Source organism: Oncorhynchus gorbuscha, unplaced genomic scaffold (assembly GCF_021184085.1).
Source record: "Oncorhynchus gorbuscha isolate QuinsamMale2020 ecotype Even-year unplaced genomic scaffold, OgorEven_v1.0 Un_scaffold_2142, whole genome shotgun sequence".
Lineage (NCBI taxonomy): Eukaryota > Metazoa > Chordata > Actinopteri > Salmoniformes > Salmonidae > Oncorhynchus > Oncorhynchus gorbuscha.
Window position 1 is genome coordinate 902 of NW_025746726.1, and position 11,599 is coordinate 12,500.

The 11,599-nt window shown below is 47.2% G+C and overlaps 1 protein-coding gene across 1 annotated transcript in view; it reads right to left on the reverse strand.

Moving 5' to 3' along the window:
• Window positions 1-689: 689 nt before the first annotated feature.
• Window positions 690-11,599, reverse strand: part of LOC124025058 (periplakin-like) — a gene marked incomplete at its 3' end in the record, with an annotated part of 31,372 nt that continues 20,462 nt past the window's right edge. The window contains exons 10-13 of the mRNA XM_046338739.1: window positions 9,470-9,592; window positions 6,586-6,732; window positions 1,964-2,115; window positions 690-822 (exon numbers count right to left, since the gene is read on the reverse strand). Of these exons, the coding sequence (XP_046194695.1) occupies window positions 690-822; window positions 1,964-2,115; window positions 6,586-6,732; window positions 9,470-9,592 (555 nt within the window). The remainder of the gene's footprint in view (window positions 823-1,963; window positions 2,116-6,585; window positions 6,733-9,469; window positions 9,593-11,599) is intronic.

Genomic DNA, 11,599 nt, shown 5'->3' on the forward strand with positions numbered 1-11,599 from the left:
ACACAACATGACATACCATGACATGACATACCATGACATAACATACCATGACATACCATGACATGACATACCATGACATGACATACCATGACATACCATGACATACCATACCATAACATACCATGACATGACATACCATGACATGACATACCATGACATACCATGACATACCATACCATAACATGACATACCATGACATGACATGACATACCATGACATAACATACCATAAAATGACATACCATGACATAACATGACATACCATGACATAACATACCATAAAATGACATACCATTTTACATTTACATTTAAGTCATTTAGCAGACGCTCTTATCCAGGGCGACTTACAAATAACATGACATACCATTACATACCATACCATGACATACAATGACATAACATACCATAACATACCATGACATGACATACCATGACATGACATACCATGACATGACATACCATGACACGACATACCATGACACGACATACCATGACATAACATACCATAACATACCATGACATAACATACCATGACATGACATACCATGACATGACATACCATGACATGACATACCATGACATGACATAACATGACATACCATGACACGACATACCATGACATAACATACCATGACATGACATACCATGACATGACATACCATGACATGACATGACATAACATATCATGACATGACATACCATGACATAACAGTACCTACCAGAGCCAGCAGAGCCGTCTTTCTTCAGTTCCTCCAGGCGTTTGACCAGGGTGGTCTTACTGCCAGACACCTTCATCTTAATACCCTTCTGCTGGCCGGCCAGACTGGAAACACACAACAGACCCTGTTACACAGTGTACAAGTACACAGTCTCAGGAAACAGACCCTGTTACACAGTGTACAAGTACACCGTCTCGGGAAACAGACCCTGTTACACAGTGTACAAGTACACCGTCTGGGGAAACAACAGACCCTGTTACACAGTGTACAAGTACACCGTCTGGGGAAACTGACCCTGTTACACAGTGTACAAGTACACCGTCTGGGGAAACAACAGACCCTGTTACACAGTGTACAAGTACACCGTCTGGGGAAACAACAGACCCTGTTACACAGTGTACAAGTACACCGTCTGGGGAAACAACAGACCCCGTTACACAGTGTACAAGTACACCGTTACACAATCACAGGCACACAGTAGACACATGTACCCCATAACACACACACCTCTCCACCTTAACCCCATAACACACACACCTCTCCACCTTAACCCCATAACACACACACCTCCCCACCTTAACCCCATACACACACACACACACACACACACACACACACACACACACACACACACACACACACACACACACACACACACACACACACACACACACACACACACACACACACACACACACACACACACACACACACACACACCTCTCCACCTTAACCCCATAACACACACACCTCTCCACCTTACCCCTGTAACAAACACACACACACCTCTCCACCCCACCCCATAACAAACACACACCCCTCTCCACCCTACCCCGTAACACACACACACACCTCTCCACCTTACCCCCATAACAAACACACACACACCTCTCCACCCCCATAACAAACGTGGTCCTTCTGTAGCTCAGTTGGTAGAGCATGGCGCTTGTAACGCCAGGGTAGTGGGTTCAATTCCCGGGACCACCCATACGTAGAATGTATGCACACATGACTGTAAGTCGCTTTGGATAAAAGCGTCTGCTAAATGGCATATATTATTATATAAACACACACCCCTCTCCACCCTACCCCCATAACACACACACACACACACCTCTCCACCCTACCCCCATAACACACACACACCTCTCCACCCCACCCCCATAACAAACACACACCCCTCTCCACCATACCCCCATAACACACACACACCTCTCCACCCCACCCCATAACAAACACACTTACCTGTTGGAGACGGCGACAGACTCTGGGTCTGTGGGGGGGACCATGAAGCAGGCCCCCGGAGCCGTCAATTTACGCCCGGCCGCGTCCTTCACCTCCCACTTGGGCCCCTTGTTACTCAGGAGGGTGTACCTCTCTCCACGCAGGATCTGACCCTGGGATGGACAACCACAACATTACACAGAGTTTCACTCACTGATCTGTTATGGAAGAACCAGAACACAAATAGAGGTTCACTCACTGATCTGTTATGGAAGAACCAGAACACAAATAGAGGTTCACTCACTGAACCACTTTGGATAAGGCCCTTAGTTTTTCCTGACCACATGACCTGACCACATGACCTGACCACACGACCTGACCACACGTCCTGACCACACGTTCTGACCACACGAGCTGACCACACAAACTGACCACACGAGCTGACCACACAAACTGACCACACAAACTGACCACACGTCCTGACCACACGACCTGACCACATGACCTGACCACATGACCTACATAACCTGACCACATAACCTGACCACATAACCTGACCACATGACCTACATAACCTGACAACATGACCTACATAACCTGACCACATGACCTACATAACCTGACCACATAACCTGACCACATGACCTACATAACCTGACAACATGACCTACATAACCTGACCACATGACCTACATAACCTGACCACATGATCTACATAACCTGACCACATGTCCTGACCACATGTCCTGACCACATGACCTGACCAGGGAACCACTAAGCCCTAGTTAGTAAATTACAGTTCACTGTTTTCACCAGTCATATGAGGGAATATGACTGGTGAAATCTTCTGTTGAATCTGACAATTAATCTTAATGGTTGTACAGTCGTCTCAAATAAAACTGTGAAGGACCTCGGCGTTACTCTGGACCCTGATCTCTCTTTTGAAGAACATATCAAGACCATTTCGAGGACAGCTTTTTTCCATCTACGTAACATTGCAAAAATCAGAAACTTTCTGTCCAAAAATGATGCAGAAAAATTAATCCATGCTTTTGTCACTTCTAGGTTAGACTACTGCAATGCTCTATTTTCCGGCTACCCGGATAAAGCACTAAATAAACTTCAGTTAGTGCTAAATACGGCTGCTAGAATCCTGACTAGAACCAAAAAATTTGATCATATTACTCCAGTGCTAGCCTCTCTACACTGGCTTCCTGTCAAAGCAAGGGCTGATTTCAAGGTTTTACTGCTAACCTACAAAGCATTACATGGGCTTGCTCCTACCTACCTCTCTGATTTGGTCCTGCCGTACATACCTATACGTACGCTACGGTCACAAGACGCAGGCCTCCTAATTGTCCCTAGAATTTCTAAGCAAACAGCTGGAGGCAGGGCTTTCTCCTATAGAGCTCCATTTTTATGGAACGGTCTGCCTACCCATGTCAGAGACGCAAACTCGGTCTCAACCTTTAAGTCTTTACTGAAGACTCATCTCTTCAGTGGGTCATATGATTGAGTGTAGTCTGGCCCAGGAGTGGGAAGGTGAACGGAAAGGCTCTGGAGCAACGAACCGCCCTTGCTGTCTCTGCCTGGCCGGTTCCCCCTTTTCCACTGGGATTCTCTGCCTCTAACCCTGTTACGGGGGCTGAGTCACTGGCTTGCTGGGGCTCTCTCGTGCCGTCCCTGGGGGGGGGTGCGTCACCTGGGTGGGTTGATTCACTGTTGTGGTCGGCCTGTCTGGGTTTCCCCCCCTTTGGGTTGTACCGTGTCGGAGATCTTTGTGGGCTATACTCGGCCTTGTCTCAGGATGGTAAGTTGGTGGTTGTAGATTTCCCTCTAGTGGTGTGGGGGCTGTGCTTTGGCAAAGTGGGTGGGGTTATATCCTTCCTGTTTGGCCCTGTCCGGGGTGTCCTCGGATGGGGCCACAGTGTCTCCTGACCCCTCCTGTCTCAGCCTCCAGTATTTATGCTGCAGTAGTTTATGTGTCGGGGGCTAGGGTCAGTTTGTTTTTCTGGAGTACTTCTCCTGTCCTATTCGGTGTCCTGTGTAAATCTAAGTGTGCGTTCTCTAATTCTCTCCTTCTCTCCTTCTTTCTCTCTCTCGGAGGACCTGAGCCCTAGAACCATGCCCCAGGACTACCTGACATGATGACTCCTTGCTGTCCCCAGTCCACCTGGCCATGCTGCTGCTCCAGTTTCAACTGGCCTGGGCCCTAGGACCATGTCCCAGGACTACCTGACATGAGGACTCCTTGCTGTCCCCAGTCCACCTGGCCATGCTCCTGCTCCAGTTTCAACTGTTCTGCCTTACTATTATTCAACCATGCTGGTCATTTATGAACATTTGAACATCTTGGCCACGTTCTGTTATAATCTCCACCCGGCACAGCCAGAAGAGGACTGGCCACCCCACATAGCCCGGTTCCTCTCTAGGTTTCTTCCTAGGTTTTGGCCTTTCTAGGGAGTTTTTCCTAGCCACCGTGCTTTTACACCTGCATTGTTTGCTGTTTGGGGTTTTAGGCTGGGTTTCTGTACAGCACTTTGAGATATCAGCTGATGTACGAAGGGCTATATAAATAAATTTGATTTGATTTGATTTGATTTGATTTGATTTGATAACACAACACTGTGTTTCCCCTCATCGTTTGATCCTGTTCCTAAATCTTAAGAGCTCTCTCGACTGCTCCACACACACCCCTCCTCTCCAGCTCTCCAAATCCACTCCTAAACCCCCCCCAGCCTGTGGCTGATCCCCTGAAGGCTTAAATAAGATGCAGAGAGCATAGGCCTCTTAAAGGATTTAAATACATTACAACACAACACCGCATTCAGGGGACTAGAATGAAAGGAGTGAGAGTGAAGGAGGATATGAGAGGAGGAGGAACCAGAGGAGAGAGGAGAAGATGTGGTGCAGTCAGATCATGCTTAGTCATGATAACAGAAAAACACACCGCACATAGGATTAGAGAATGTCTGGAGAAAAGGAGAGAGAGACAGGGGGGGTAAAGCAGTGAGGGAGGGGGGATGGAGAGAGGGGGAAGAAGGAGAGAGGGGGAAGATGGAGAGAGGGGGTAAGATGGAGAGAGAGGGGGAAGAAGGAGAGAGGGGGAAGATGGAGAGAGAGGGGTAGAAGGCGAGAGAGGGGTAGAATGAGAGAGAGGGGTAGAATGAGAGAGGGGAGAAGGCGAGAGAGGGGTAGAATGAGAGAGGGGGAGATGGAGAGAGAGGGGTAGAATGAGAGAGGGGGAGATGGAGAGAGAGGGGTAGAATGAGAGAGGGGGAGATGGAGAGAGAGGGGTAGAAGGAGAGAGAGGGGTAGAATGAGAGAGGGGAGATGGAGAGAGAGGGGTAGAATGAGAGAGGGGAGATGGAGAGAGAGGGGTAGAATGAGAGAGGGGGAGATGGAGAGAGAGGGGTAGAAGGCGAGAGAGGGGTAGAATGAGAGAGGGGTAGAATGAGAGAGGGGAGAAGGCGAGAGAGGGGTAGAATGAGAGAGGGGGAGATGGAGAGAGAGGGGTAGAATGAGAGGGGGAGATGGAGAGAGAGGGTTAGAATGAGAGAGGGGGAGATGGAGAGAGAGGGGTAGAAGGAGAGAGAGGGGTAGAATGAGAGAGGGGAGATGGAGAGAGAGGGGGTAGAATGAGAGAGGGGAGATGGAGAGAGAGGGGTAGAATGAGAGAGGGGGAGATGGAGAGAGAGGGGTAGAATGAGAGAGGGGGGAGATGGAGAGAGAGGGGTAGAAGGGAGGGATAGTGAGGAAGGAAAGAGGTGGGAAAGGAGGAGAGAAGGGGAGGAGACAAAAGAAGAGAGAAAAGCTAGAATGATTGTCATGAAGAAGCGTGTGTGTGGAGGAGCATGGTGGACAAGGTATCAGTCTGAAACTAGAGTAGGGTGGACAAGGTATCAGTCTGAAACTAGAGTAGGGTGGACAAGGTATCAGTCTGAAACTAGAGTAGGGTGGACAAGGTATCAGTCTGAAACTAGAGTAGGGTGGACAAGGTATCAGTCTGAAACTAGAGTAGGGTGGACAAGGTATCAGTCTGAAACTAGAGTAGGGTGGACAAGGTATCAGTCTGAAACTAGAGTAGGGTGGACAAGGTATCAGTCTGAAACTAGAGTAGGGTGGACAAGGTATCAGTCTGAAACTAGAGTAGGGTGGACAAGGTATCAGTCTGAAACTAGAGTAGGGTGGTGGCATATCCAGGTTTACCTCGTCAGTGTCTCACACAGGGTGAGGTAAAGTAGTGGAGGTGTCCAGGTGTAAAGGTTTACTACATCAGTGTCTCACACAGGGTGAGGTAAAGTGGTGGAGGTGTCCAGGTGTAAAGATTTACCTCGTCAGTGTCTCTCACAGGGTGAGGTAAAGTAGTGGAGGTGTCCAGGTGTAAAGGTTTACCTCATCAGTGTCTCTCACAGGGTGAGGTAAAGTAGTGGAGGTGTCCAGGTGTAAAGGTTTACCTCGTCAGTGTCTCACACAGGGTGAGGTAAAGTAGTGGAGGTGTCCAGGTGTAAAGGTTTACTACATCAGTGTCTCACACAGGGTGAGGTAAAGTAGTAGAGGTGTCCAGGTGTAAAGGTTTACTACATCAGTGTCTCACACAGGGTGAGGTAAAGTAGTGGAGGTGTCCAGGTGTAAAGGTTTACCTCGTCAGTGTCGAACTCACACAGCGCCTCGACGGGGAGCAGCTTCTGAGGGGTGTTCCTGCGGAACTGGAGGGGGAGAACCTGTAGACTGCGCTTCTCCAGAGCCTTCACACGCTCATCAAAGTGGTCCATGGCCTTCGCCTGGTCCTGCACCACACACACACACACACACACACACACACACACACACACACACACACACACACACACACACACACACACACACACACACACACACACACACACACACACACACACACACACACACACACACACACACACATTCTTTTAAAGAGCATTTTGGATTTATAGTTCTAAGGCTAATACGTTTGTCAAAATGTAAATGTTCTTGATTGAGTTAAGAGTTTAGAAACCAGCCTGATAAGCAGACAGACCTGACAGACCAAAGAATTGTCTCTGCTTTATCCAACAGCTTGTCATTGTTTGACTGATTCAGAAACAGATCTGTCCCCCAGACTTGTAGTAAACTACAGTAGTGTAAAGCCCACTGGTAGTAAACTACAGTAGTGTAAAGCCCACTCTCAGTAAACTACAGTAGTGTAAAGCCCACTCTCAGTAAACTACGGTAGTGTAAAGCCCACTCTGAGTAAACTACGGTAGTGTAAAGCCCACTCTCAGTAAACTACAGTAGTGTAAAGCCCACTCTCAGTAAACTACGGTAGTGTAAAGCCCACTCTCAGTAAACTACGGTAGTGTAAAGCCCACTCTCAGTAAACTACGGTAGTGTAAAGCCCACTCTCAGTAAACTACAGTAGTGTAAAGCCCACTCTGTAAACTACGGTAGTGTAAAGCCCACTCTCAGTAAACTACGGTAGTGTAAAGCCCACTCTCAGTAAACTACGGTAGTGTAAAGCCCACTCAGTAAACTACGGTAGTGTAAAGCCCACTCTCAGTAAACTACAGTAGTGTAAAGCCCACTCTCAGTAAACTACAGTAGTGTAAAGCCCACTCTCAGTAAACTACGGTAGTGTAAAGCCCACTGTTAGTAAACTACAGTAGTACAAAGCCCACTCTCAGTAAACTACAGTAGTGTAAAGCCCACTCTCAGTAAACTACAGTAGAGTAAAGCCCACTGTTAGTAAACTACAGTAGTACAAAGCCCACTCTCAGTAAACTACAGTAGTGTAAAGCCAACTCTCAGTAAACTACAGTAGAGTAAAGCCCACTCTCAGTAAACTACAGTAGAGTAAAGCCCACTGTTAGTAAACTACAGTAGTACAAAGCCCACTCTCAGTAAACTACAGTAGTGTAAAGCCCCCTCAGTAAACTACAGTAGAGTAAAGCCCACTGTTAGTAAACTACAGTAGTACAAAGCCCACTCTCAGTAAACTACAGTAGTGTAAAGCCCACTCTCAGTAAACTACAGTAGAGTAAAGCCCACTGTTAGGAAACTACAGTAGTGTAAAGCCAATTGCTAGTAAACTACAGTAGTGTAAAGCCCACTGCTAGTAAACTACAGTAGTGTAAAGCCCACTGCTAGTAAACTACAGTAGTGTAGAGCCCACTCTCAGTAAACTACAGTAGTGTAAAGCCCACTCTCAGTAAACTACAGTAGTGTAAAGCCCACTCTCAGTAAACTATGGTAGTGTAAAGCCAACTCTCAGTAAACTACACTAGTGTAAAGCCCACTCTCAGTAAACTACAGTAGTGTAAAGCCCACTCTCAGTAAACTACAGTGGTGTAAAGCCCACTCTCAGTAAACTACAGTAAAACACTGTAGTTGTAAAGTCCACTGCTAGTAAACTACAGTAGTGTAAAGTCCACTCTCAGTAAACTACAGTAGTGTAAAGCCCACTCTCAGTAAACTATGGTAGTGTAAAGCCCACTCTCAGTAAACTACACTAGTGTAAAGCCCACTCTCAGTAAACTACAGTGGTGTAAAGCCCACTCTCAGTAAACTACAGTAAAACACTGTAGTTGTAAAGTCCATTGCTAGTAAACTACAGTAGTGTAAAGTCCACTCTCAGTAAACTACAGTAGTGTAAAGCCCACTCTCAGTAAACTACACTAGTGTAAAGCCCACTCTCAGTAAACTACAGTGGTGTAAAGCCCACTCTCAGTAAACTACAGTAAAACACTGTAGTTGTAAAGTCCACTGCTAGTAAACTACAGTAGTGTAAAGTCCACTCTCAGTAAACTACAGTAGTGTAAAGCCCACTCTCAGTAAACTACAGTAGTGTAAAGCCCACTCTCAGTAAACTACAGTAGTGTAAAGCCCACTCTCAGTAAACTACACTAGTGTAAAGCCCACTCTCAGTAAACTACACTAGTGTAAAGCCCACTCTCAGTAAACTACAGTAAAACACTGTAGTTGTAAAGTCCACTGCTAGTAAACTACAGTAGAATAAAGCCCACTCTCAGTAAACTACAGTCGTGTAAAGCCCACTCTCAGTAAACTACAGTCGTGTAAAGCCCACAGCTAGTAAAACACTGTAGTTGTAAAGTCCACTGCTAGTAAACTACAGTAGTGTAAAGCCCACTGCTAGTAAACCACTGTAGTTGTAAAGCCCACTCTCAGTAAACTACAGTAGTGTAAAGCCCACAGCTAGTAAAACACTGTAGTTGTAAAGTCCACTGCTAGTAAACTACAGTAGTGTAAAGTCCACTCTCAGTAAACTACAGTAGTGTAAAGCCCACTGCTAGTAAACCACTGTAGTTGTAAAGCCCACTCTCAGTAAACTACAGTAGTGTAAAGCCCACAGCTAGTAAAACACTGTAGTTGTAAAGTCCACTGCTAGTAAACCACTGTAGTTGTAAAGTCCACTCTCAGTAAACTACAGTAGTGTAAAGCCCACTGCTAGTAAACCACTGTAGTTGTAAAGCCCACTGCTAGTAAACCACTGTAGTTGTAAAGCCCACTCACATCCAGGTCTCTGATGAGGCTCTCCATCTGGTACATGTCCTTGAACTCTGGTTTGTACTTCTGGTCCACCTCTTTGTCCATCCTCTTCAGAAGGTCCTGGGTGTCCCGGGCCTCTTTGTGGAACTGGAGAGAAAACAGACCCAGTCAGGAAAAACACTGAGGTAACAACATCACTGAAAGCAGCTACGGTTTATTTACACGAAGCCAGTCGGTCTCTGCCCGAACCAACTCTGTTTACGTACCACGACAAGTCTGTAACTCAGAAGCTGTTGCTTTGTACAACACATGCTGGTACACAAGCCTGTCCACATCTAATGACTCTGTTCAAACATTCAGGATTTCTTCAACTGATGATTTCTGAATACTTGTTGCTGTGACTCACCTTGTGGTTGTCATCCATGTGTTTCAGGTGGTATCAGGGTTAAGGTCAGGTCAGGTCAGGTCAGGTCAGGTCAGGTCAGGTCAGGATATACTAATCACCTTGTGGTTGTCGTCCATGTGTTTCAGGTGGTATCAGGGTTAAGGTCAGGTCAGGGTACACTAATCACCTTGTGGTTGTCGTCCATGTGTTTCAGGTGGTATCAGGGTTAAGGTCAGGTCAGGGTACACTAATCACCTTGTGGTTGTCGTCCATGTGTTTCAGGTGGTATCAGGGTTAAGGTCAGGTCAGGGTACACTAATCACCTTGTGGTTGTCGTCCATGTGTTTCAGGTGGTATCAGGGTTAAGGTCAGGTCAGGGTATACTAATCACCTTGTGGTAGTCGTCCATGTGTTTCAGGTGGTATCAGGGTTAAGGTCAGGTCAGGGTATACTAATCACCTTGTGGTAGTCGTCCATGTGTTTCAGGTGGTATCAGGGTTAAGGTCAGGTCAGGGTATACTAATCACCTTGTGGTATTCGTCCATGTGTTTCAGGTGGTATCAGGGTTAAGGTCAGGTCAGGGTATACTAATCACCTTGTGGTAGTCGTCCATGTGTTTCAGGTGGTATCAGGGTTAAGGTCAGGTCAGGTCAGGTCAGGTCAGGTCAGGTCAGGTCAGGGTACACTAATCACCTTGTGGTATTCGTCCATGTGTTTCAGGTGGTATCAGGGTTAAGGTCAGGTCAGGTCAGGTCAGGGTATACTAATCACCTTGTGGTAGTCGTCCATGTGTTTCAGGTGGTATCAGGGTTAAGGTCAGGTCAGGTCAGGTCAGGGTATACTAATCACCTTGTGGTAGTCGTCCATGTGTTTCAGGTGGTATCAGGGTTAAGGTCAGGTCAGGTCAGGTCAGGTCAGGTCAGGTCAGGTCAGGGTATACTAATCACCTTGTGGTATTCATCCATGTGTTTCAGGTGGTATCAGGGTTAAGGTCAGGTCAGGTCAGGTCAGGTCAGGTCAGGTCAGGTCAGGTCAGGTCAGGTCAGGTCAGGTCACAGTACACTAATCACCTTGTGGTATTCGTCCATGTGTTTCAGGTGGTATCAGGGTTAAGGTCAGGTCAGGTCAGGTCAGGTCAGGTCAGGTCAGGTCAGGTCAGGTCACAGTACACTAATCACCTTGTGGTATTCGTCCATGTGTTTCAGGTGGTATCAGGGTTAAGGTCAGGTCAGGGTATACTAATCACCTTGTGGTATTCGTCCATGTGTTTCAGGTGGTATCAGGGTTAAGGTCAGGTCAGGTCAGGTCAGGTCAGGTCAGGTCAGGTCAGGTCAGGGTACACTAATCACCTTGTGGTAGGTCCATGTGTTTCAGGTGGTATCAGGGTTAAGGTCAGGTCAGGTCAGGTCAGGTCAGGTCAGGTCAGGTCAGGTCAGGTCAGGTCAGGTCAGGGTACACTAATCACCTTGTGGTATTCGTCCATGTGTTTCAGGTGGTATCAGGGTTAAGGTCAGGTCAGGTCAGGTCAGGTCAGGTCAGGTCAGGTCAGGTCAGGGTATACTAATCACCTTGTGGTAGGTCCATGTGTTTCAGGTGGTATCAGGTTAAGGTCAGGTCAGGTCAGGTCAGGTCAGGTCAGGTCAGGTCAGGTCAGGTCAGGTCAGGTCAGGTCAGGGTATACTAATCACCTTGTGGTATTCAGGTCCATGTGTTTCAGGTGGTATCAGGGTTAAGGTCAGGTCAGGTCAGGTCAGGTCAGGTCAGGTCAG